Source organism: Diospyros lotus, chromosome 8, assembly GCF_014633365.1.
Source record: "Diospyros lotus cultivar Yz01 chromosome 8, ASM1463336v1, whole genome shotgun sequence".
Lineage (NCBI taxonomy): Eukaryota > Viridiplantae > Streptophyta > Magnoliopsida > Ericales > Ebenaceae > Diospyros > Diospyros lotus.
In genome coordinates this window covers 40,322,403-40,350,218 of record NC_068345.1, presented here as the reverse complement: position 1 = coordinate 40,350,218, position 27,816 = coordinate 40,322,403, and the positions used below count along the sequence as shown (strand labels likewise).

Genomic DNA, 27,816 nt, shown 5'->3' with positions numbered 1-27,816 from the left:
CCATAACAAGATAAGTGAAACGACTAAGGTTATTAGGAAAACTTGTCAAAGGGCGTGGGAAAGAGGAATGGTTTGGAGATCTTAAAGTTAAGTTAGATATCCGAAGTAGGGACCTAAGAGGAATAGATTTAGTTAGAACCAATTAGTGGAAATCTCAAATAGAGACTTAGGGGAAAAAGAATTAATGGATCGTAAAGACAAAATCCCTACTTAGAGATTTGGGGGTTTACCGGTTGAGGTCTTTGAGATTATTAATTAGAGAATACTAGACCTTGTTAAGTGATAGAACGTTGGATTGGGAGTTAGCACCCAACGATATGGTTCGAATGTAAGGTTGGTTCGATAAACCATAACTGAGGATTCGTGAGATCTGAAAACCATAAATTGGAGATCATTAGTCAAAATCATTTTCACTGAATGTTGGGATATCTGGTGGTTATTAAGAATAAGCGAGTTGTGGATGGTTAGTCTGATATGACATAACTTAATTGTAAATCAGGTTTTGATCAGATTCGAGGGAAAGAATGACTCAATATAGATCGAGGATCCTAAAGAGCAACCTGAAGTAAGAAACCCAAGATAATTCGATAAGCTCTTTTTGAGGGTTTTAGGAATCCGAAAATAATGATGAGGATATTGAGATAAAAGGACCAGAGTTGATGACAAAGGAAATAAGGAAAGATTACCATAAGGAAACGGTATGTGTTGGTTTCATAGGTTATTTCAAGGGTAACGAGGGTCAGGGTGTAACCTTGAGTCTTATGGAAGTTTTAATAGAAAAAATAGTTGTATCGAGGACATTAACCTAGGATCAAATGAGGAGATCAAATCATAATTAATTAAGGATCGAATCCTTGTTTGGGGTATTACAAAAGTTTGTCTTAGTGGTAACTGGTTTGTTCTGAGTAACAACAAAAATTTTCTCTTTAAGTGGAACCTTTAAGTGTGCTTCCAATTAATTTTCCCTTATGAATAGTGACTAAGAGACAAAAAGGGAGCGACTATAAATCAGCTATAGTTAGGGTCGAGTTGCGACAAAAAATTATTAGGATATGAAACGTGAAGTTCGCATGTTTTGAGGATTGGAATTTTCCCTTGAAAGTTTGAAAGAATCTTTTAACTTATAGAGGATTTGCAGAATGAAACCTTACTTGATGATTTTTGGGATTGTAAGTAATATATGGATCAATGATAAACTAGAGATTTTGTGATTTAGGACAAAACATGGAGATTAGAAAGATTTTGGGATAAGAGAATTTTGAGCTTGACTTTAATGTTTCTAAGGAAAATATACATATACTGTATAGACTTGGATATTTCCACTTAAGGAGACGCTTACATCTAAAACTTGAATTGACCCTAGTTGATTTAAGAAGGATAGGACTTGGGAGAAAAGAGTTAACAAGGTGTGCGGTAGGCAGATAAAAAAAAAAAATTATGCACACAAAGGGTCGTATGGATGCCAAGTCTTTATAAACCACATAGTTAGCACAATGATTGTTAAGGACCAAGGGGTAATCATAAAAATTCTAGTTTGGGTTTTAAGGCACTAAGTAATGAGATAGGGTTTGCTAAGCTTGATAAGCTCGTAAGGATGTCTTGAGACAGGATATAGTGATTAGACCTTATCACGTGGAAGTTGATCCCAATTGATCCAAAGGAAGAATTGGGAATGATTGAAAGAATGACCCATAAAGTGAGTTGTCAAGTTGAAAATTGATCATGAAATAGGATGTCAGAAACATATAAAGGAGTGCGGAGCTTCTAAAACAGACGGAGCATATGGTTGTAACATAAGTCTATAGAAAAGTACAGTTATGCAACCTAGTATAATTCCCGAATACAATAATAGTGCTGGATGGATTTCTAATAATTTTGGAAGGGTTGATTATAGCATCTGTAAGGATAGCAACAAGAACGTGAGGTTCCATGATAAGTTGGAAACTAAAGGAGATTAGATTGTAGAGGAAAATCTGAGGTATTGGGAATGGTTGGGATAAGGATGCATCACTCAATTGAGAATCCAAGAGATCAAGGATTTGGACTAGTAATAATAGAACCATTATAGCTCTCGAAAGTGGAACGAGGAAATCTAACGTAACGATAACACCATTAGTGTTTGGCCTGTAACAACGGATCTGAGCCTAGGGACGAAGGCAGATGACTAGTGGTTGGCTTACAGCTTAGGGTGTGATACCCATGGGTAGGAGTAACACAGCGAACTGTGGAAACGGTCAGATGCCAAGGTTTGGGCAACAACGTGGATGTTATGTACGGATTAGAGTCCATGTTCCTACGAGACTGAGCATTATGGTAGAATCCTTAATCGTTTATGAAACGGCTGAGAGCTTGAAAGATGACTTAATTTGGATATTTGCTTTGTGGGCTATGAATGTCAAAAGAGAATTGGGGAGGAAATGTAATCTCGAACAAAGAAATAATGTTTGGCAGACTATTACTAGAAATTTGCAGAAAGAATTCCTCTAGGATAATTGCATACAGAATAGAAACTCGTGAAGCTATGGTTACTAAGTAATGACGAATAGACCTAGGAATTCAGGAGCTGCGGTGGAAAAGAAATTGTGTTTATAGGTTGAAATAGGTCTTACCAAGGAATGGAATAATCCCTGATGTAGGCATGTGATTTGGATTTTCTTAGGAAATGTGCTTCGCAGATTAGGAAAATGGTGGGACGGTTATTTCCTAGATATGGCATTTGGAATGAATTTAACTCTAGTTATTGATTTGACTCTCAATTTTGTGTGCCTATTAATACGCACCCCAAGAATTGTGAGCAATTGACTTTGATTTAGTTGTCTTGAATCTTATCTTTGGTGATATAAAAGGTTAGAGCAATAATAAGTATATCTTGGCATTCTCAAGAACATGAGTTGATCTATAAAATGATACGAAGTCAACACGAAGATATGGTAAGTAACCGAAAGTGTTTTTTCTTCTCGAGAGACATGTTATGATTTGGAAAGGTATATGAATGAGCTATTATAAAGGAAGACGTGAGTTTCTAGTTCCACTATAAAAATTTTATTTGTGAGACAGTAGACTAAAATTATTAAAGATATGTTAGGTGTTGCCGAAGACCCAATGGAAATCGAAAATTGTCCTGAAAGGGTTTCCATTTAAGTTAGTTGTGCAGGAACTAAATCGCCTAGTAGAGAAAGAGTAAAAATCTGCTCCTAGAAGTAGGGGATGATAGAGACCGTGTTTGACTTCATACTGAGATTTTTCTCACATGAGATGGATATGGAAAGCATCGCTTGGTTGAGATAGAGCATTTGGTAGTATTAGGGTGAGGTGTTACGAATGACGAATGGGTTTAAGTGCTCTAATTGATAGTATAATGGTAGAATGTTGTTTTATGAATGATGAATTGAAATGACACGAGAGTTCTGTGCTGAGACAAACTGATCTGATTTATGGATAGTGTTTGGAAGGGAAATAGTAACATGCCAGGATGTTAGGTTGTCGTAAGAGAAACTGTGTTCTTGATAGACCTAAATGGATGATTTGCATGACCATCCGCAAAAGGCTAAGAAATTATCTCTAAAGCTAATATGCAATCGAGGTACTAATAATTGGAAGAAGGGTACGCCAAGTTAGTTCAATGTTATCAATTTCTGTGCAATCATGGCAGCCGAGTTAGTTCAATGTTATCAATTTCTGTGCAATCATGGCAGCCGAGTTAGTTCAATCTTTGTGTGATCATGATATATGCATTAGCATAAGAGTGGATTGGGAGATTTAGGGCCAAATGAAATGTATTTTGAGGACACGATTGGGAATGATATTAAGTATTATGAATTATTTTAGATATGTACAACCGCCTATTTAGAACTACAACGGGATATTCTGGAAAATAAGAAACGTGTCGGGTAAGCTAAAACCATATGGAGATGTAAGTTAAGAATGATTGCCAAGGATTAAGAATGATATATTTAGGACATTTCAATTGGGAGTCATTAACAATAGCGGTGATACAATTATCATGGACCAAATTTCGAGGACGAAATTTATTAAGGGGGAGAGAATGTAATACCCGGAAAATTATTAAGAGTATAAATGGTATTTGATGAAGGGTATAACTGGAATTATCAAAAGAAAGCAACTATAGAGCACACTATCGCAGCCTTAACTAACCGCAATGACCAGAGAGAATACCTCGAACCCTAGATAGTCAATGAAAATGCAATGGTATCAACAAATAATACAAATTATGATTTTAGGTGACGAAAGAAGTAGGGTTGGGAACAGTTTTTAGTACAGTTGTCGACCAGACTAAGAAAACTGAATCGACGTAGGAGATATCCGAAGAGTCGTAGGAGATATCCGAAGAGTCAACAGAGTGTCTTGAGGACCAATATTTTACATGTAAAACAACCCTTGCGTGAATTCAGGTTGAAACAAAGAGATTTAAGGTCAAAACGGGCAACCGGGGCTAAGTGCAATTTTCTAAATTTGCCTGAAGGAGGTCTAAACGATAATTTTTTAGAAATTTCAATGATGAAATGAGAAGTACAAAACTTGTGGGCCTTAGTGGTATAGTTGGATTTAGCAGGGGTGCTATGGAAAGGGAAGAAATGTCAATTGAAGAATCTGGGGGTTGAAGTGCAAATTATGAAAATATGGCAGTGTGAACGCAACAGCAAAAATGGCCGCCGCAATCCGTCGTACATGAGGGCTATTTCTGGCGGTGGGACGGCCGAGGCGGACCTGGGGAAGATCATATACGGCCGAGGGAATGCTTGGAGGCTAATTAATTCGAGCAAGTGCACCCTAGTCAAATATGCATATAATAATAAAAAAAGTGTTGATCCCACGAGAACTAGATCACAATACCAAAATAATTTTAATTATCCTAAATTGAATTAATTAATTAATTAGATAAATAAAAAGAAAATTGAATTATTTGGGAGAAAGATTAATTAATGAATGCACTAGGGTTTAGATTTCATTTAATTTGGATTATCTAATTATTTATTCAACTCGATTCAAAATCACAAATACCTTTACAATATTTTATAATTATTTCCATGTGATGGTAGATTTTCCTTAATTAATTAATAAGCTTTCTAAAGTCATATTAATCATTTATTAATTCAATTTCACTGTTAGATTTCTGAGCAGATATTAATAAAATAAATAAGCATTAAATTCTTTGAAAACCTCTAATCTCGAAAGAGGATTTGACTTACTAAGTTTCCTCACACATGAATTAATCATCTTTCGATCTCATAGTCAAGCATATGATTTATATTGCCTGTGAATTTAATTTATAACAATCATTTAGTCAATTATGCATAAATCATTAAAAAGTGGCCAATTTTTTAAAATATTAAACACAACAATATAAATTCCTTACGTAAATAATAATCGAATTTTGAATCGAACTAAACAAATACTCACATAATTTCAAAATTAAAATCTATTCAAATCCTAGGTAAAATAATTTAGTTAGATATTATTAAAATAAAAATAAATATTAAAATTGAAAGGAGAAAGAAATTGGCTGCCTAAATCTAAAACTGATCTGGGTGTGACTGTTGTTGTGCGTCCAAAACCGCCTTCTTCACTGCTCCACGTCAAAAGCTCCCCAATAATTTCTTCTCGCACTGTGCGCCGCTCTCCAGATCTTCAATTGCTTGCTCTCTGTCTCCAATTGCGCCGCCCCCAGCCAATTTCAATCCACTATGCACCTCCAAAAACTCCCTTCAATTTTCTCCTTCAGTGCGTCGTCCCCAGCAGCCTCTTCTCTTCAATCTCTTCCAATCTCCATTCCGCCGCACAGAGCCTTCTTCACTGGGCGCCTCCTGCCCTCCAATTTTATGTCTCACTTTATATATTATAATAATAATATATATATACATATATATATATACATTCCCCTTGGAGCCCTAGACTCCACATTTACGCCTCAGCCACCAATTAATATATATATATATAATAGTTATTCTTTTATAATATTATATATATATAAATAATATAAGATAAGATAATATATATAAATATTATAATTTAAGTTATAATATTTAATATACTATTAATTATAGTAACTTTAATTATATTATAATATTAATTTTAAAATTAACTTTATAATATATATTTTTTCTTTTTATGTCCAAATCTTCAAAATAATATCTTTTATTGGGTTCCTACAAAAAAAAAATTAAAATAATGTAAAATCCATATAAACACATTTATGTAGTAAAAATAACATAAGGTTAAGATAAAAATTAAATAAAAATATATATACAATTAAGCCTTATCATTAGATCAGGGAGAGTATAATTTGTCGAGAAGTCGCAGTCGTGGCCTTAACGTCATATTCGAAGACAATGAATCTTCAGCTTGAAAAGCCCAACAAGTTCGCGATCTCGAGCTTGCCTGCGGTTATCCGCGCATCCTTTTCTCCTGCCAAAATCCAAAGAGCAGAACCTCGCACAGAGGTGGCCGATAACAGTCGCGACCTCATCGCTTTGCTTGGTCTCGAGCCCGTAACAACTGTTGTGACTTCGTCAGTCCCTGCTCCCGTTGGCATCTCTTCACAGCGTGAGCCGACCATTGATGTAGCAAGTCGTGGTAAGTCTATGGTTCGTAAGGAGGCCTCTGCAGCTCGGAACAAAAGAAAAGCACCACCGACTTCACAGTCCATTCAACAAGCCCAAGCAGACAAAAGGAAGAAAGCAACTGCTTTCGTTAAGCCGAGTGCATCCGAGGTCGCAATCGATGGGACATATTTATGTCCTCTTCTTGACAATTTGGATGGGGTCCTTGGAAACTCCACCAAGGCTCTAGACAAGAAGGAGATCTCGAGTGACGCGCTCTCTGATTACATTGCTCGCCATAGCCTTTTGGTAAGGATCTTAGCTTGACTTCGCAAATCTTATTTATTTCTTCCCTGTGTACTAACCTTTCAAGTTTCACAAGTTTCTCTGGGTGTCTTCAAGCAAAAGAAAGAAAAAGCCCGAGCTGCCAAGGAAAAGGAATAGCTCGAGGCCATCATTGAGGTGCTCAGGAAGGAGAAAAAGAAATTGGAGGATAGTTTAGCTTTCCTAACCATTGAGTCCCAGAAAGCCCGACAAAAAGTTGAGGGCTTGGAAGACCAAGTAAAGAAGACCGAGAGAGCCAAGGCGAAGGCTAAAGATGAACGGGCCCGCGAGAAAAGGATGTATGACTCAACCTTCTCACAAGTCACTTCCAAGCTTAATAAGGTTGAGGCACAATCGTTATAAATTTTGTGTGTTACGTTAATTTGTTAGAATTATTTGTTAAATTTATTTGTAAAAATAATATTTTTATAATAAAATAAATAAATAAATGATCAATTGCATTATTTGTATTAAAGTAGGGCTGATTTTGGTCCAATTGGAACCATATACCAAAGCAAAACCATTTTTCTAAAATTAAATTGAAATCATTTTTTTTTTTTGTTTTAGTTCAAAATCTAGAATTAAAATCAAAGACTTACAATTCAATTCTAGTTCCTAAAAATAAAGAATCAAAACCAAAATTGAAACAACTAAAATCAAAATTTATCTTTTTACACCCATAGTCACATTATGTTCATTAAAACTTACCACTAAAATAAATATTTTTTTAAAGCATTTGTAACAGTAAATTCAATACGATACCTTGAAATGGACTCATATTATTGTATTTCATTGATGGAGCTTTCACCCTCACTGACCATTTTTTATCTAAGAAAAAGACATAAAATATCTCATAATGACAAGATATCACCGTGACATTGACTACTGCGATCATTGTGAATAAAAATTTAAATTTGATTGTAATTGAAATATATTTATAATTAAAATTTTAATTTTGTGATTTATTTCTTATTAAAAAATAAAAATATATAAAATAATATTTTTTATATATTTATATACGAGTGTTAGGTATACAAATAGATATTTAGTATTTCAAAATTATTATATCAATATTATCATAATGATATTTTTTTATTTATATTTTTTTAATTTAAGTTTTTAAAGAAAATCTTTTATTTTTAATAATTTAATCATATTTTTTTCTTTTATTCTAAATTCGAATAAATTGGTATAAGAGTCATTAAATTAAACCATGAACATCTTTCAATCTCAACAATTTCTATGTTGTCTAGCATGAGATAAGAAAATGACATTTAGCTTACAAATTAATATTTTATTTATTAATATATGAATATCAATAAATCATAATCTGTTCATGTATCACTATCCAACTTAGTACTTCAAGTGAAAATCAAATTAATATTATGGTTAATAATAATTGTTATTATTGAAATACAATAATAAATTTATAATTATAGGAGAATGTTCGTCTAAAACTTTTAATATCTTGAAGAGTTGTAAAACAAAAAATAATTAGAGAAGGGAGATGTTCTCTTCATGGAACTACTGATGTTCATGTCAATCTTAGTAAAAAATAAATAAATAAAATAGTCAAATAACTTGTGTGTAAGTATTCTTACTCATCTTGATTGAAAAGATAATCATTTATTTATAGAGATTAAGATTCAAAAGAGCATCCCTATCTATTGAGATTGTTTGCTCCTGATTTCTAGACAGAGATTATAAAGATGAGTTAACATATTCTTAATTAGCTATAATCTGAAAGATTTCCCAAAAATTATATCTCCAAAACCTAGGAGATAGGTCTATGACCTCTTATGGTTGCTTGTCCCTATTTTGACTCCTGTATTGGGAATCACAATAGGTGTACTCGTGATTGTGTGGTTAGAAAGAGAAATATCTGCAGGGATACAACAACATATTGGGCCTGAATATGCCGGTCCCTTGGGAATTCTTCAAGCTCTAGCAGATGGAACCAAACTACTTTTCAAAGAAGATCTTCTACCATCTAGAGGAGATATTCGTTTATTCAGTATTGGGCCGTCTATAGCAGTCATATAAGCTCTTGAGAGTAATTAGGCCCTAAAAGAATTTTGTAAGGACTATTCTATTAAAAGGTTTGCAAAGCTCCCCCTTTTTGGACTTCTTTCTATGTTTTGAGCTAAAAATTGTATCTCTAAAACTTGGGAGATGTTCCTGAGAGTACTTAGGCACTGAGAATTTTCAAAGGAATATTCTATTAAAAGGTTTTCAAAGCTTCCCCTCTTTGGGCTCCTCCTTCTGTTTTGAGCTTGGGCCCAATTTGTTGGGATCAATAATAACAAAAATACATTATGTTCTTTTATTTGGACACTTATTTTTATTTTTCAAGGTATTAAATTCTAAATCTCACTCTTAAATAAGAAGAACTGGCACGAATTACCACTAAAAAAGACTAAGAAGTCAAGGACCTGTCTATATTTTTAAATATATAATTATAGGATTAAGAAAAACATCAAAACACGCACTCCATTAACAAAACCACGCGCTCAATTAACAATGGCAAACTGACCTTCCTTAAGCTACCTCAGTTAGTATGCGGTTTATTGGTCATGTACATGCATTAGATATATCTGAGACTGAAAGTAGAATAGAATAAAAAATCAATATATTATATAAACTATTAGTAATATCAACGAGCTTCTATAATTGTAATAGAGCACTTATTGGTGGAACATCTCTCTGGATTTTGGTGTGCAGATTGTGTTTGTGGAGAGGGCGATGGCTGAGTGAATGCAGGCTGCCTGGGCAGGGGCAGACGAGCAATTTCACTGCTCAGCATGGACAGAACCATTGATATGGTTGGCCTATCTCTTGCAAATTCCTGTACACACAGCAAGCCAATATGAATGCACCTCAACATCTCCATTTGCGAGCCCTGGGAAACTATTCCAGAATCTATTAGTTCTACAGCCTTGTGTTCATTCCACAACTTCCATGCCTGAAAATTTAGTAACCGTGTGAACTGATTAATAATGTACTAGTTGAGCCTAGGCATTTGTCAGCAAGACCTTGAAGCAATGAACAATTAGATTTCTAAGCAGCAAGACAAGTGGACTTACATATCCTAAAAGGTTAGAAAATTGTTCATCACTGTAGAAACTAGTGTTCTTTCTTCCACTTACAAGCTCCAGTAACAGTACTCCGAAGGCAAATATATCTGATTTCTCTGAGAATTGTCCTTCCATGGCATATTCTGGAGCCATATATCCACTAATTTCCAAATTGGATTTCATTAATTTCACAAAGAAAAAGGCAAGTTTCTGGTATTGAAGTAATGAAATCTTTTTTGAAAAAGTGGCATTACTTACTATGTTCCAACAACCCTTCTCGTATTGGCTTGATCTTCATTGGCACCAAAAATCCTTGCTATACCAAAATCAGAAATTTTCGGAGTCAGGCTTTCATCTAACAAAATGTTACTGGCCTTTAGATCCCGATGAATGATCCTTAGTCTAGAATCTCGATGAAGGTAGAGGAGGCCTCGACCTATCCCTTCGATGATTTTGAGTCGTGTACTCCAGTTTAGGAGTTCTTGTTTTTGTGGATCTGAAACAATATTATACAATATGTGTTGAAGTTAAAAAAAAACTGTTGATCATAATAAATGTCTATGAATTCTCCAAGTCTACTGACCAAATAGAAATGCATCCAAGCTTTTATTTGGCATGTATTCATAAATCAACATCTTTTCTTCTTTTTCTACGCAGCAACCGAAGAGTCTAACAAGATTGCGATGTTGGAGTTTAGAGATCACCATAACTTCATTCATAAACTCTTGCAACCCTTGTTGAGAGGATCTTGAAAGCCTTTTCACTGCTATTTCTTGTCCATCTAACAATTTTCCCTATAAAAATTACCATATCACTTTCACTTTTCAAAAAGAAGGATAATCAATCTTTATGAATAAGCATTACCTTGTAAACTGGACCAAATCCACCCTGGCCGAGCATATTAGTTACGTGGAAATTGTTAGTAGCAATTGTCAACTCCTCGAACCTGAGCAATGGTAGTTCTTCTAGCTTAACTTGGCTCAAATTTTCATCAAGCATTATTTCAGTAGAACACTCCAGAGGTGTTGAAAATTTCTTGAAGAGGAGCTTGTTGACACAGTTCCTTCCTAAATCAGAAGTTAATCTTCGGTCACTTATTAGCTAATACAATCAAATGTTTTTCTTGAGTTTGAGATGATAAATCATACCTTTTTGTTTAACTATTCGTGCATATAAAAGGCACCCGCATATCACAAAGACAATTGACCCTATGATCACTGGAATGATAATTACTTTTATGTCCTTATTTTTATCTGTAGAACAGAACAACCGTTAAAAAGTGTTTGACCAAATCTATCACACAAGGACAAGTTCATTAGAAACCTTGGCTGAGGCTGTGGTTTTCTTCTTCATTTGTTAAGCTGTCGAGTATTTGAGTTGTAGAAAAATATGGATAAAGCAGCCAACATTACCTAGCTCCGAATTTGCCACACGAATGTAAAGGTCGACCCCACCTCTTGAAAATTTCTGTATGTCCAATAAGGCCCCACTCCATAATATGCAACCGATGCCTGAATTATAAGTATAAGCTGTGCAAGAACAATTCTTTAAGCATTGGGCTTCACAGCCATCTTGTAGAGCATCTGACCACTCTTCAAACGCGGGGGCCTTCACCGTAGCAAGCTCCCGAAACCCATCTTTCTTGCTCGTTTGGCTACTACTGCTATTTCTCTCACATTGCAATTGTATCCTCCTGACACAACCACTGGAGAAGTTCCCACTGTTCCATTCCTCCACATGCTTTGGCTCAAACCCTTTCAAACAAGAACAAATTGGAAAACCCTTGGAATTGCAAATTCCAAATGGCCCACACTTGCCGTAAACTTCACACTCAGTTGCTGGAGCCAGCCAGGTAACCTCCCACTCTTGCTCCTCTTCACTCCAATACTTCTCCATCAAAGTTCCATTGTGATTCAACATGTAGTATATTAGCGAAGACTTATTTGCAAAAGTGAAAGTCAGAGAGACAGTTCCTTGTTTATTATCCGCAAGATTAAAACCATTAAGATAAAAAGAAACCATGTCTTCAACTCCGATGAAGATCTGACCATTCCAAGGTCCAGTGCGCAAATAAGGGGAACCGTCTTTCCATACAAAGACTTGAGGTAGAGGTAAAGGATTAATCCCCAAAGAGAAGCTGCCAATTGATGGATCAGAAGGGCTTTTCCATGATCTGAAAAGGGTTTTCTCCCCTGTATTCGCATCACTACTGATTTTCATCTTCTCTATGAATGAGTCCGAAGGATACCGAAAACTCTCCCAAATTGTCTTTCCACTCGAGCTATCCTGCAGGACAAGGTTCCCAGAATCTAACAGTTGGGCACTCGTTGCCGCCGAGATTGAAGCATTTGATGACCACATGATCTCTTTCTGTCCATTCAAAACCACCAGATTGCCGTCTTCAGATATTGAGATGGTCCCGGAAGAATCAATCAGAGGCCTATTTCTATTAGCTACCCACACCACAGTCTTCACCGAGATGTTGCTATACCAGGTTCCGACGAACCGATTGGTGGTATTAGCCGGGCTGAAGAATCCCAATTCAAAAGCTCCGTTGCTGGAGATAATACTTTCAGGATCAGCGATGGGCTGTGCGTGTGTAATGGTGTCTCTCCTGGCTGTGGAAAATTTCAGCAGGCAAAAGCAAGAAAAGAACAGAATATGGAGCGGAAGAAATCGCATTGTTGCACCTTTGCAGCAGATGATGAGTTCCATGGCTTCGACTCGACTGCCATGGAAGTATACTTATTATCTCTCAATTCTTCTTGTCTGGGCCGGCCGGGTGGAAAAGTCCGTGCCCACTATTGAAATGCTTCCAGACAGAAATTAAAATATTTATTTATTTCCACATTGGCAGAGAAATAACGATCAAAATTCTTAAGAAATGATTACATAATTAGAAAAGAATATTAATTAATAGGTTAATTCATATTTAGTTGCTTGCACAATTAACAATTCGCATCCATCCATCGAGTCCTTGTTAAGCTAATTTATTTATTTAATTATTTAATAATTATTTTTTATTATATGAAAGAAAAACAAAACTCTAAATCTTAACTTTATAAATATAAGAAATTCCAAGAGATATTCTGCACCATTCCATTGCAATTACTCCGAAAGCTAGATATTTAGCTTACAAATTAATATTTTATTTATTAATATATGAATATCAATAAATCATAATCTGTTCATGTATCACTATCCAACTTAGTACTTCAAGTGAAAATCAAATTAATATTATGGTTAATAATAATTGTTATTATTGAAATACAATAATAAATTTATAATTATAGGAGAATGTTCGTCTAAAACTTTTAATATCTTGAAGAGTTCTAAAACAGAAAATAATTAGAGAAGGGAGATGTTCTCTTCATGGAACTACTGATGTTCATGTCAATCTTAGTAAAAAATAAATAAATAAAATAGTCAAATAACTTGTGTGTAAGTATTCTTACTCATCTTGATTGAAAAGATAATCATTTATTTATAGAGATTAAGATTCAAAAGAGCATCCCTATCTATTGAGATTGTTTGCTCCTGATTTCTAGACAGAGATTATAAAGATAAGTTAACATATTCTTAATTAGTTATAATCTGAAAGATTTCCCAAAAATTATATCTCCAAAACCTAGGAGATAGGTCTATGACCTCTTATGGTTGCTTGTCCCTATTTTGACTCCTGTATTGGGAATCACAATAGGTGTACTCGTGATTGTGTGGTTAGAAAGAGAAATATCTGCAGGGATACAACAACATATTGGGCCTGAATATGCCGGTCCCTTGGGAATTCTTCAAGCTCTAGCAGATGGAACCAAACTACTTTTCAAAGAAGATCTTCTACCATCTAGAGGAGATATTCGTTTATTCAGTATTGGGCCGTCTATAGCAGTCATATAAGCTCTTGAGAGTAATTAGGCCCTAAAAGAATTTTGTAAGGACTATTCTATTAAAAGGTTTGCAAAGCTCCCCCTTTTTGGACTTCTTTCTATGTTTTGAGCTAAAAATTGTATCTCTAAAACTTGGGAGATGTTCCTGAGAGTACTTGGGCACTGAGAATTTTCAAAGGAATATTCTATTAAAAGGTTTTCAAAGCTTCCCCTCTTTGGGCTCCTCCTTCTGTTTTGAGCTTGGGCCCAATTTGTTGGGATCAATAATAACAAAAATACATTATGTTCTTTTATTTGGACACTTATTTTTATTTTTCAAGGTATTAAATTCTAAATCTCACTCTTAAATAAGAAGAACTGGCACGAATTACCACTAAAAAAGACTAAGAAGTCAAGGACCTGTCTATATTTTTAAATATATAATTATAGGATTAAGAAAAACATCAAAACACGCACTCCATTAACAAAACCACGCGCTCAATTAACAATGGCAAACTGACCTTCCTTAAGCTACCTCAGTTAGTATGCGGTTTATTGGTCATGTACATGCATTAGATATATCTGAGACTGAAAGTAGAATAGAATAAAAAATCAATATATTATATAAACTATTAGTAATATCAACGAGCTTCTATAATTGTAATAGAGCACTTATTGGTGGAACATCTCTCTGGATTTTGGTGTGCAGATTGTGTTTGTGGAGAGGGCGATGGCTGAGTGAATGCAGGCTGCCTGGGCAGGGGCAGACGAGCAATTTCACTGCTCAGCATGGACAGAACCATTGATATGGTTGGCCTATCTCTTGCAAATTCCTGTACACACAGCAAGCCAATATGAATGCACCTCAACATCTCCATTTGCGAGCCCTGGGAAACTATTCCAGAATCTATTAGTTCTACAGCCTTGTGTTCATTCCACAACTTCCATGCCTGAAAATTTAGTAACCGTGTGAACTGATTAATAATGTACTAGTTGAGCCTAGGCATCTGTCAGGAAAACCTTGAAGCAATGAACAATTAGATTTCTAAGCTGCAAGACAAGTGGACTTACATATCCTGAAAGGTTAAAAAATTGTCCATCATTGTAGAAACTAGTGCCCCTTCTTCCACTTACAAGTTCCAGTAACAGTACTCCAAAGGCATATACATCTGATTTCTCTGAGAATTTCCCTTCCATGGCATATTCTGGAGCCATATACCCACTGATTTCCAAATTGCATTCCATTAAATTCACAAGAAAAAAAAAAAAAAAAAAGTTTCTCCCGCTGAAATAATGAAATCTTTTTTGAAAGAGTGGCATTACTTACTATGTTCCAACAACCTTTCTCGTATTGGCTTGATCTTCATTGGCACCAAAAATCCTTGCGAGGCCAAAATCAGAAATTTTCGGGCTCAGGCCTTCATCTAAGAGAATGTTACTTGTCTTTAGATCCCGATGAATGATCCTTAGTCTAGAATCCCGGTGAAGGTAGAGAAGGCCTCGACTTATCCCTTCAATGATTTTGAATCGTTTACTCCAGTCTAAGGATTCTTGTTTTTGCGGATCTGAAACAATGTTATAAAAAAAATGTTGAAGTTCAAAACAACTGTGGATCACAACAAATATCTATGAATTTTCCGAATCTACTAACCAAATAGATATGCATCCAAGCTTTTATTTGGCATGTATTCATAGATCAACATCTTTTCTTCTCTTTCTACACAGCAACCGAGGAGTCTAACAAGATTGCGATGTTGGAGTTTAGAGATCACCCTAACCTCATTCATAAACTCTTGCAACCCTTGTTGAGAGGATCTTGAAAGCCTTTTCACCGCTATTTCTTGTCCATCTGGCAATTTCCCCTATAAGAATCACTATATTACTTTCACTTTTCAAGAAAAAGATAACCAACCTTTATGAACAAGCATTACCTTGTATACTGGACCAAACCCACCCTGACCAAGCTTATTAGTTATGTGGAAATTGTTTGTAGCAATTGTCAACTCCTCGAACTTAAACAATGGTAGTTCTTCTAGCTTGTCTTGGCTCACATTTTCACCAAGCATAATCTCAGTCGAATGCTCTGGAGATGTCAAAAATTTCTTGAAGGGAAGCTTGTTGACACCATTCCTTCCTGAATCAGAAGCCAATTTTCAGTCACTTATTACCTAATACAATCAAAGGTTTTTCTCGAGTTTGACATGACAAATCATACCTTTCTGTTTAACCATCCATGCATATAAAAGGCACCCGCATACCACAATGACAATTGATCCTATGATCACTGGTATTACAATTATTTTTATATCCCTGTTTTTATCTGTGAAACAGAACTATTGTCAGAAAGTGTTTTAGCCAAATCTATCACACAAGGACAAGTTCATTAGAAAACTTGGCCGAGGTTGTGGTTTTCTTCTTCATTGGTTAAGCTGTCAGGTATTTGAGTTGAGGAAAAATATGGATAAAGCAGGCAACATTACCTAGCTCCGAATTGGCCACACGAATGTAAAGGTCAACCCCATCTCTTGAAAATTTCTGTGTGTCTAATAAGCCTCCACTCCATAACATGCAACCGATGCCTGAATTATAAGCATAAGCTGTACAAGAACAATTCTTTAAGCATTGGGATTCACAGTCATCTTGTAGAGCAGCTGCCCACTCTTCTAACGCAGGTACCTTCACCATAGTTAGCTTCAGAAACCCATCTTTCTTGCTCATTTGGCTACTACTGCTATTTCTCTCACATTGCAATTGCATCCTCCTGACACAACCACTGGAGAAGTTCCCACTGTTCCATTCCTCCACATGCTTTGGCTCAAACCCTTTCAAACAAGAACAAATTGGCAAACCCTTGGAATTGCAAATTCCAAATGGCCCACACTTGCCATAAACTTCACACTCAATTGCTGGAGCCAGCCAGGTAACCTCCCACTCTTGCTCCTCTTCACTCCAATACTTCTCCATCAAAGTTCCATTGTGATTTAGCATGAAGTATCTTAGCGAAGACTGATCTGCATAAGTGAAAGTCATATAGACAGTTCCTTGTTTATCATCCACAACATTAAAACCATTAAGATACAAAGAAACCATGTCTTGAACTCCGATGAAGATCTGACCATTCCAGGGTCCAGAGCGCCAATAAGGGGAACCGTCTTTCCATACAAATATTTCAGGTACAGGTAAAGGATTAATCCCCAAATAGAAGCTGCCAAATGATGGATCAGAAGGGCTTTTCCATGATTTCAAAAGGGTTTTCTCCCCTGTATTCACATCACTACTGATTTTCATCTTCTCTAGAAATGAGTTCGAAGGATACTGAAAACTCTCCCAAATTGTCTTTCCGCTCGAGTTATCCTGCAGGACAAGGTTCCCAGAATCTAACAGCTGGGCATTTGTTGCCGCCGAGATTGAAGCATTTGAAGACCAAATGATCTCTTTCTGTCCATTCAAAACCACCAGATTTCCGTCTTCAGATATTGAGATGGTCCCGGAAGAATCAATCAAAGGCCTATTTCTATTAGCTACCCACACCACGGTCTTCACCGAGATGTTGCTATACCAGGTTCCAACAAACCGATTGGTGGTGTTAGCAGGACTGAAGAATCCCAATTCAAAAGCACCGTTGCTGGAGATGATAGTATCAGAATCGGCAATGGGCTGTGCAAGTGTAATGGTGTCTCTGGCAATGGAAACCTTCAGGAAAAAACAAGAAAAGAACAGAAGATTAAACAGAAGAAATAGCATTGCACCTTCACAGATGATAAGTTCCATGGCTTCCTTGGAACTTTCCTGCTTCCAATGCCATGAAATTGTAGTTTTTAATCTGTTCAATTCTTCTCACTTCCAGCCCCAGCTGGGCATAGCCGATGGAAAAGTCCTTGTTCATTGTTCAGTGGTCAGAATTCATAATATTTATTTACATACTGTCAAAGGAGGTAACTGACTAACGGCCATTTTTTTTTTTAAGAAGCCAAACATATGATTACACGTATAAGAGATGACTACATGGTTGAAGAAAAAAACATTAAAAGATTGTTAGTAAATTTGATATCTATGTGGTTCCACAATTTACATACGGCTCTTGGGAAAAAAATATAAATTATCAGAACATCACAATTACTTTGAAAGTTCCTAACCTATGGTCGTATTTTGACAACATACAGTTAATTAAATTTGTTTGACTACTTTTGGGGGATTTTGTCTGGAACCTGAACGTTCTTCTCAACATCCTTTGTAATCTAGGAGACTCAATAGTTATAATCACGTCTAACGTTCAGCTAGATCCAATGTCAAAGAAGGCTTGAATAAGATTCATTTGACCACAATCTCTAGAAGGGGAGAGATGGCCACTTTACCTACAGTATGCAATATATATGCCTTAGGAAATAAGTATATAACTGGATATTTAAATAAATATAGAAAGAAAAGAAAAACACAAAATTGAGAGAGATAACGAAGAAAGAGTGAGAACATACAGTAAGAATGCGATAAGAACAAGAAAGAAGGTTCAGTCGCCGACGAGTTAACAGAAAGATTTTCCATTTGTATTTTACATTCCTTCCATTCTGATTTTGGTCGCCGGAAGATGCAAAGTGAGAGAGAGAACGAGATGGGCTTCGCTGGAGAACGAAGAGAAAGAAAAGAGAGAGAGAAACCAGAAAAATTACAGGCGGTCGCGACTTCAGGTGAGCCTTCCTTCCTTTTCGAATCGGCCGGCGATAGCCAGCACTCCGTGGGCAGATCCTCGCCGCGTCTTCCCCTTTCCCCTTTCCTTTCTTCTCTCTCCCCTCTCGTATTTCCCCCTCAATTCTGCCGGCGAAACCCAAAATGGATTCCGGCCGATTGAAAGAGAAATGGGTGCTTAACCCCGACCCGATTTTCAATGCCCCTGATCCAGCATCAAGCCGGAGGGATCCCCTTGCCCGACCCAACTCTTCTAAAACCCAAGCCACTTTGAAGACCCAAATAGAAATTGGGTTTAGAGAAAAAATAGTAGGGAATGGAAGACAACAATAAAGAAGTCCATTAATCTTATTTAAACTTTGTATTTATTAATTTACTTGTAATTAACGGGGGATGGAGTTAAGGTGACCCGGACAATTAGGAAAATAATTTAATTTTCATCGATTTAAAGTTTCTATCACTAAATATAATTAAGTTGGAAAAGGAGTTTGTAGTTGGAGCGGCTGTTTGTTTACATGACTTTATTATTGTGTATTATTTTATTTTATATTATTTAATAATTAATTAATTATATAACATTATAATCAAGAGAATTGAAGAGACACCTAAAAGATTGTAGAAAAAAAATAATAAGAATTATGTATAATAATGGAGTTATTTGATAAAAGAATAAATATTTAAATTTATTGACAAATAAATAAATTATATCTCATAATTAATCAATTATAACTCATCATATATGAATTTTAATAAGCTTAAAAAAGTGTCATTAATTTATTTATTGACAAATAAATAAATTTATTGGCACGGTTAGCCTATCTCTTGCAAGTTCCTGCTGGACGCAGAGTAAGCCAACGTGAATGCATCTCAATATCTCCATTTGCAGGCCCTCAGAAGCAATCACAGGATCCATTGGTTTCACGATGTTGTCTTCTTCATCATTCCACAGCTTTCCATGCCTGAAAATTTAGTACTCATGTGATTAATTAATTAGTTAATTTATAAGTTAAGAATTTGCATCTTTCAAGCAATAAAGATTCAAATTTGTAAGTGAAACAACTAGAATTACGTGTCCTAATATGCTAGAAAATTGTTTGTTAATGTAGAATTTGTGATAATGAAGAATTTTCTAAGACTAATGGTCCGAGACAAGGGGACTTATACATCCTAAAAGGCTAAAAAATTATTTGTCATAATAGAAATTAGTATTCCTTCTTCTGCTTACAAGCTCCACTAATAGTTCTCCTAAATTGATTACATCTTATAATTTCTCAAAAAGACCTTCCTTTCACAGCATATTTTAGAGGCATATACCCATAATTTTCCAAATTGCATTCAATCAATTTCACACACAAAAAAAAAAAAAAAAAAAAACAGAGAATTTCTAGTGGTGAAATAATGAAATCCTTTTGGAAAAAGTGGCATAACTTATATGTTGATTTTGTGCGATTCAAAATGATTTCTCAATTTTATGTTAATTTATTAAATCTAATTGCATGCTGATTATATGAAATTGTTGACCTGCATCTGTTATTTATTTTATTTTAAATTTAAATGTTGTTTAATATATATATATATATATATTCTGTTGATTTGTTTATAGGCTATTGGTTATATATGGGCTGCTGAGTTTGTTATGGACCAAGCCCATATTGGTTTCGTGTTGCATTTTCTCTGTTGGCTTAGCCCATTCATTGGTCCATGTTGGCGTTGCTATATAAGAGCAATTTAATGCCCTAATCTTCAGAATATTCTGATATTTTCTCTCGTGCTCTCTCTTTCTAAAACCTTAAATGGCGATTGTTGAAGCGAGACACATCCCATGAATTCTTCTCTTCTGTTTCGATCAAATCGATGTTTCTATGGTAAGATCAGTTGGTAAGTGATTGTATTGCTTAATTTCTGTGTTGTTTTAAATGCTTGAGGCGTGAGAGTTTGGTTAGCTGAAAAAACAAATCCTTAGTTTTGATCGCGAGATCGGTATAGAATAGATCTACACTTGTTCTTGTTTTTGGTTTATGTTTTCAGTTGTATTTTGCAATATTGTTTTACTTTCGTTTGATGATCTTGTAATCAATTGTAAACTTGAGAAATTTAGTGGATTAACTAGAGGCAGAGCCTTTAGCGTGAGTAGGATCTATTGATCCGAACACGTATATCGCTGTGTCTTTGTTTATATGAGTGAGTTGTGGTTTAAATCCTTCGTTTTCTGTTTATTGCACTTAATCTGTGTTTGACCGAGAAAATAGGTTGGTTAAAGCCTACATTACACGTTTGTTGAAAATATTTTGGGTGGGCTACCGTTAATTTTAATGATTTTGTTTTGTTAAAATTAAGATGATAATATGGTCCATTATTTTTTAAGAGACATGCACAATAACCTTATTATTAATAGTGGTCTAACTAATTGTTAGTAAAATGTGCGTATTAATTTTTTTAACTCAAGTGTGACCGAAGATAGAATATAATTCATTATCTAATTAAGCGGTAATAAAAGGGTTATTAGATAAATATTTTATTTATAACTAAATTTCTTATTAATTACTTTAAATAATAATATTGAGTTGGAATTTTTTTGACACCTAACATATTGTATGTTTGTGTTATTAAACAATTACTTGTTTAAGAAGTAACGGGAGAAAAATTTTATCATCTGATATCAATCCGTATTGGTGACTATTATACAATGTAAAGTCGGATCATATAAAATTTTATTATATTATTTTTTATCTATATTTAGTTTTCTGTTAAATTCATATCATTTGAATATTCTACATGTGCTCTCAGAGCACGATTGTGCGAATTTTTTAAGAACCCGCCCCTTTATTTCCAAGGCTTGCTTTTATTATAAAATAAAACCGTTGATTGATTCGGTTTTTTTTTTATATATAAAACTGTTGTAATAAGTTAAATTTCTCTAGGATTTTTTTTCTTCTCATGAACAAGAATATACTGCCCAAAGAAATAATCAAACTCTATCTCTTTGATCGTTCTCTTATCATCGTTTTCCCCTCGACGTCTCCAATTACTCGGTGCTGTCGTTCCTATACAACGGGAATCGTCGCTACCCTCTGCTGCGTCACTTCATCTTCTCCGGCCAAGACGACCGTCTTCGCCTGTGACCGTCTTCTCCGACCACCTGTGTTCGCCGTCTCCAAAGTCGATGGTAAATTGCTTGCAATCGTCCGCCATCTCCAACGCAGCTTCATGCTTTGACGATGAAGGCTGCAGCGACAACGACTATGGTGAGGGTCATCTTAACTACGGCAACGGGGATTGACTGTTCGGCGATGAAGTTGCAGAGAAGGAGAGGAGAGAAGGGGCGGCAGCGGCAGTTAAGAGAAAAAAGAAAACCTATGTGATTTCTGAAAGAGACGGGTCTCCGACACGATTTCGACGGAAGGAACCCGACCCTAGATCCGATCCACACAGATCTGGACTAGATCAACCCGACCCACTAAACCTGACCCATTTAAAATAAAAAACTGAAATAAAATAAATAATAAAAAATTTATTTCATTTTATTTTCGCCCAAGTACACTTAATATTTTCTACTACAATGTTATGCACACTTGTTTGATGATCATATATACATGTTGTAAAATATGGTTTGTTATATAATCTTGGGCATATTTAATTTTCAATTTAAAAATTACTTAAATTAGTGTGAGCATTTATCATCAAAGTGATTTGTTCATATTAATATATGTAATTTTCATTTTTGTATTAAAAAAATTGGATTCATTGCATATAGTAACACGCTTCAAAAGGATTTTTATTATCAACTAATTTGATTGGATAAAACAAACGCAGTAAAAACATTAGTTTTTGAAATTTTTTTGCCCAAATAGGATGATTTTCAATACTATTGACTATTGTGTTCTCCCTATTGATTTCACTTGTTTCATGTACATATTGTATGCTTCTACCCAAATAGGAGTGTGCAAATATGCACCTCAAACTAAGCATATAACTTAAAATATTTTAACAGATGAGATAAATTGTAGTTGTGAAACTTTGTCTTATTATATAAGGCAAGAATTGAACTCACGACCCATTAGTGTGAATTCAGCATATCGCTTGTATGATCGCTCTTTATGATTAAATTATTGTATATCTATAACATCTAATAAGTTGTGTTCTATTTCTTTTGTATACAATTTCTTTTGCTATGAATAACAGTAATGTTACCATATACAAGTTTTGATTGGTTCAAACTTTAGGAGATGAAAGTAAGACATTGAATTTGCTTTGGAAATAGTTGACATTGACTTAGCATGTCAAATTAGAGGTGTCAAAAGGGTCGGGCGGCCCGTTACTGTTCAAAAGGGGCCGGGCCAAAGAAATTCGGCCCACAGCCCGGTTCGTGGCCCATTGGGCCCTTTTGAGCCAGGCCCATGAGGCCTTTATGGGCCAATCAGTTAGGCCCTTACTTATTTTTTTTTTAATTTTGTTATTTTTTAATAATTATTGATATTTGATACTAAAAAATTTAATTTCGTAATATATAAAAATAATAACCATCAATTTATTTAAAATTTTTAAGTTAAATTTTTTATATATTTAAATTATAAATAAACATTATCCTTTTTATATGTATATTATTTTTCATATCAATTTACAAAAAAATTTATAAGGCGTATAGAATTTTGAAATATAAAATGATGAAATAATATTTAAAACTTAAGAATTAAAATAGAAAATATTTTTAAAAGAAAAAAATTAATTTTTATATATGTATTATTTTGATATTTATATATGTATATATTATATGTATTATTTTTAAAAAAATTATTTAAGAAAAAAGAAAAAAAGGGTCGTGCCCACTGGGCTCGGCCCGCTAGGCCTTGTGGGCTAAGGGTCCAGCCCCCTTGTAGAGGGGCCGTGGGCTGGGCCAGGCCCTATCCATGGCAAAAGGGCCCGGGCTCGGACCGACCCTTTTAGTAAAAGGACCGGGCCAGCCCTTTTAAAAAGCTCGTGGGCCAACTCGAGCCGGGTCTGGCTGGGCCGACCCTTTTGACACCTCTACGTCAAGTGAAAGAATTACTAATGGAAGTGCTACTTAACAGAAGAATTACTATTTTAAATAGGAGAGATATTAAATCCATTTTTGAGCATATTTTGAGTGATTTGCCAAGAATGTACAGATGCCAAATCCTTATTTGAATCATATGGTTGCTCAATTTTACATAAATCTCTTATGAAGAATACTGAAGCTCAATTATTTATTTAATAATTATTTTTTAGTCACATGACAAATAAAACAAAAAACAAAAAAGGACTTTATAAGAAGATCAAAAGCACGGGCCCCATTAAACATTGCAAACTGGCCTTTTTTAAACTATTAGTAATATCAACGAGCTTCTATAATTGTAATAGAGCACTCATTGGTGGAACATCCCTCTGAATTTTGGTGTGCAGATTGTGTTTGGGGAGAGACCGGTGGCTGAGTGAATGCAGGCTGCTTGGGCAGGGGCAGATGAGCAATTTCATTGCTCAGCATGGACAGAACCATTGACATGGTTGGCCTATCTCTTGCAAATTCCTGTACACACAGCAAGCCAATATGAATGCATCTCAACATCTCCATTTGTGAGCCCTGGGAAACTATCCCAGAATCTATTAGTTCCACAGCCTTGTGTTCATTCCACAACTTCCATGCCTGAAAATTTAGTAACCGTGTGAACTGATTAATGTACTAGTTGAGCCTAAGCATCTGTCAGAAAGACCTTGAAGCAATGAACAATTAGATTTCTAAACAGCAAGACAAGTGGACTTACATATCCTAAAAGGTTAGAAAATTGTTCGTCATTGTAGAAACTAGTGTTCTTTCTTCCACTTACAAGCTCAAGTAACAGTACTCCGAAAGCAAATACATCTGATTTCTCTGAGAATTGTCCTTCCATGGCATATTCTGGAGCCATATATCCACTAATTTCCAAATTGCATTCCATTAATTTCACAAAGAAAAAAGCAAATTTCTGGTACTGAATTAATGAAATCTTTTCGAAAAAGTGGCATTACTTACTATGTTCCAACAACCCTTCTCGTATTGGCTTGATCTTCATTGGCACCAAAAATCCTTGCCAGACCAAAATCAGAAATTTTCGGAGTCAGGCTTTCATCTAACAAAATATTACTAACCTTCAAATCTCGATGAATGATCCTTAGTCTAGAATCTCGGTGAAGGTAGAGGAGGCCTCGACCTATCCCTTCGATGATTCTGAGTCGTTTACCCCAGTCTAGGAGTTCTTGTTTTTGTGAATCTGAAACAATGTTATACAAAAAATGTTAAAGTTTAAAAACAACTACTGATAACAATAAATGTCTACGAATTTTTTGAATCTACTGACCAAATAGATATGCATCCAAGCTTTTATTTGGCATGTATTCATAGATCAACATCTTTTCTTCTCTTTCTACGCAGCAACCGAGGAGTCTAACAAGATTGCGATGTTGGAGTTTAGAGATCACCATAACCTCATTCATAAACTCTTGCAACCCTTGTTGAGAGGATCTTGAAAGCCTTTTCACCGCTATTTCTTGTCCATCTGGCAATTTCCCCTATAAAAAACACCGTATCACTTTCATTTTTCAAGAAAAATATAATCAACCTTTATAAACAAAAGCATTACCTTGTAAACTGGACCAAATCCACCCTGACCGAGCTTATTAGTTTCGTGGAAATTGTTTGTGGCAATTGTCAACTCCTCGAACTTGAACAATGGTAGTTCTTCTAGCTTGTCTTGGCTCACATTTTCATCAAGCATAATCTCAGTCGAATGCTCTAGAGATGTCAAAAATTTCTTGAACAGAAGCTTGTTGACACGATTCCTTCCTGAAATAAAAGCAAATTTTCTGTCACTTATTACCTAATACAATCAAAGGTTTTTCTTGACTTTGACACGACAAATCATACCTTTCTGTTTAACCATCCGTGCATATAAAAGGCACCCGCATATCACAATGACAATTGATCCTATGATCACTGGTATTACAATTATTTTTATATCCCTGTTTTTATCTGCGAAACAAAACAACTGTCAGAAAGGGTTTTGGCCAAATCTATCACGCAAGGACAAGTTCATTACAAAACTTGGCCAAGGTTGTGGTTTTCTTCTTCATTGGTTAAGCTGTCAGGTATTTGAGTTGTGGAAAAATATGGATAAAGCAAGCAACATTACCTAGCTCCGAATTGGCCACACGAATGTAAAGATCGACCCCATCTCTTGAAAATATCTGTATGTCTAATAAGCCTCCACTCCATAACATGCAACCGATGCCTGAACTATAAGCATAAGCTGTACAAGAACAATTCTTTAAGCATTGGGCTTCACAGTCATCTTGTAGAGCAGCTGCCCACTCTTCCAATGCAGGGGCCTTCACCATAGTTAGCTTCAAAAACCCATCTTTCTTGCTCGTTTGGCTACTACTGCTATTTCTCTCACATTGCAATTGTATCCTCCTTACACAACCACTGGAGAAGTTCCCACTGTTCCATTCCTCCACATGCTTTGGCTCAAACCCTTTCAAACAAGAGCAAATTGGCAAACCCTTGGAATTGCATATTCCAAATGGGCCACACTTGCCGTAAACTTCACAATCAGTTGCTGGAGCCAGCCAGGTAACCTCCCACCCTTGCTGCTCTTCACTCCAATACTTCTGCATCAAAGTTCCATTGTAATTCAGCATGAGGTACATAAGCGAAGACTCGTCTGCTAAAGTGAAAGTCAGATAGACAGTTCCTTGTTTATCATCCACAACATTAAAACTATTAAGATACAAAGAAACCATGTCTTGAACTCCGATGAAGATCTGACCATTCCAAGGTCCAGTACGCCAATAAGGGGAACCGTCTTTCCATATAAAGACTTCAGGTACAGGTAAAGGATTAATCCCCAAATAGAAGCTGCCAATTGATGGATCAGAAGGGCTTTTCCATGATTTCAAAAGGGTTTTCTCCCCTGTATTCACATCACTACTGATTTTCATATTCTCTAGAAATGAGTTCGAAGGATACTGAAAACTCTCCCAAATTGTCTTTCCGCTCGAGTTATCCTGCAGGACAAGGTTCCCAGAATCTAACAGCTGGGCACTCGTTGCCGTCGAGATTGAAGCATTTGATGACCAAATGATCTCTTTCTGTCCATTCAAAACCACCAGATTGCCGTCTTCAGATATTGAGATGGTCCCGGAAGAATCAATCAAAGGCCTATTTCTATTAGCTACCCACACCACGGTCTTCACCGAGATGTTGCTATACCAGGTTCCGACAAACCGATTGGTGGTGTTAGCAGGACTGAAGAATCCCAATTCAAAAGCTCCGTTGCTGGAGATAATACTTCCAGGATCGGCGATGGGCTGTGCGTGTGTAATGGTGTCTCCCCTGGCTGTGGAAAATTTCTGCAGACAAAAACAAGAAAATAATAGAATATGGAGCTGAAGAAATCGCATTATTGCACCTTTACAGCAGATGATGATTTCCATGGCTTCGACTCGACCGCCATGGAAGTATACTTTCATCTCTTAATTCTTCTTAATGTCCATCTTAATCTCATCTGCGCCAGGCGGCTGGAAAAGTCCTCGCCTATTATTCAATAATGCCGCCCGACAGAATTTAAAATATTTATTTATTTCCACGTTGTCAAAAAATTAACGGTCAAAATTTTTAAGAAATGTTTACATAATTAGAAAAAAAAATATTAATACGTTAATTCATATTTAGCTGCTTGCACAATTTTGCATCCATCCATTGACTACTTGTTAAGTTAATTTATTTATTTACTTTTTTAATAATTATTTTTTGTCGTATGATATAAAAATAAAACTCTAAATCTTAAATTTATATATTCTAAACTATGGTCTTAAAGCTACCAAACTATGGTCCTAATTTTGACAATTAATTAGTTAGATTTGATTGATTAATTTTGTGTGTTATGGTTTGTGAGGTCCAATCATTATTTAAGATATTTTAATTTTGGGGTTAATATGGGTCCTGAAATTTTAGAATTATTAAATAAATTATTAAACTTTCATAATTGACTTAAAAGAATATTAAATAAATCATTATATTTTTAAATTTAAGGTCATATTAGTCATTAGAATAAATTTTTTTATTGTACATTTTAATTCTCTTAATCACTCCAACTTTATTCATAATCAAAATAACCTCTCATTGTTACAAATTTAGATTTAAATAATTCCACACACTTAAAAGTTTTTGAGGCAAATTAATCATATTTAGCATTAAATCAAAATTTAATTCTCGTTTTAATTACTAAAAAAATTATAAGATTTAAAGATACATAA

At 35.3% G+C, this 27,816-nt stretch overlaps 1 protein-coding gene across 20 annotated transcripts; it reads right to left on the bottom strand.

The window, feature by feature from the left end:
* Nucleotides 1-9,377: 9,377 nt before the first annotated feature.
* On the bottom strand, nt 9,378-27,090 carry LOC127807356 (G-type lectin S-receptor-like serine/threonine-protein kinase At1g11330). Of its 20 annotated transcripts, none has more exons than XM_052345123.1 (8): nt 14,346-14,467; nt 11,371-12,770; nt 11,107-11,211; nt 10,823-11,025; nt 10,542-10,752; nt 10,217-10,454; nt 9,968-10,118; nt 9,378-9,846 (listed from the first exon to the last, which is right to left on the bottom strand). In XM_052345123.1, the coding sequence occupies exons 2-8, from the start codon at nt 12,671-12,673 to the stop codon at nt 9,538-9,540; spliced, it is 2,520 nt and encodes an 839-aa protein (XP_052201083.1). In that variant the 5' UTR covers nt 12,674-12,770; nt 14,346-14,467; the 3' UTR covers nt 9,378-9,537. The 20 variants fall into 20 exon arrangements, 17 of the variants coding, with proteins under 17 accessions (XP_052201083.1, XP_052201085.1, XP_052201082.1 ...); XM_052345125.1 differs by lacking the exon at nt 14,346-14,467 and having other exon boundaries at nt 11,371-12,576; nt 12,649-12,758; XR_008024655.1 differs by lacking the exons at nt 9,968-10,118; nt 10,217-10,454; nt 10,542-10,752; ... (2 more) ...; nt 11,371-12,770; nt 14,346-14,467 and adding exons at nt 24,288-24,438; nt 24,536-24,589; nt 24,714-24,773; ... (2 more) ...; nt 25,427-25,531; nt 25,692-27,081 and having other exon boundaries at nt 9,708-9,846.
* Nucleotides 27,091-27,816: the final 726 nt, after the last annotated feature.

Bases quoted from the DNA above. Each gene is read 5' to 3' on its own strand.
- LOC127807356 (XM_052345120.1), bottom strand. From the start codon at position 27,030: ATGAAAGTATACTTCCATGGCGGTCGAGTCGAAGCCATGGAAATCATC. The intron at 15,390-15,475 runs GTTAGTAGATTC...ACATTGTTTCAG, and splicing joins CTTGGATGCATATCTATTTG to ATCCGCAAAAACAAGAATCC. The intron at 15,047-15,151 runs GTAAGTAATGCC...TTTGGAAATCAG, and splicing joins AGAAAGGTTGTTGGAACATA to TGGGTATATGGCTCCAGAAT.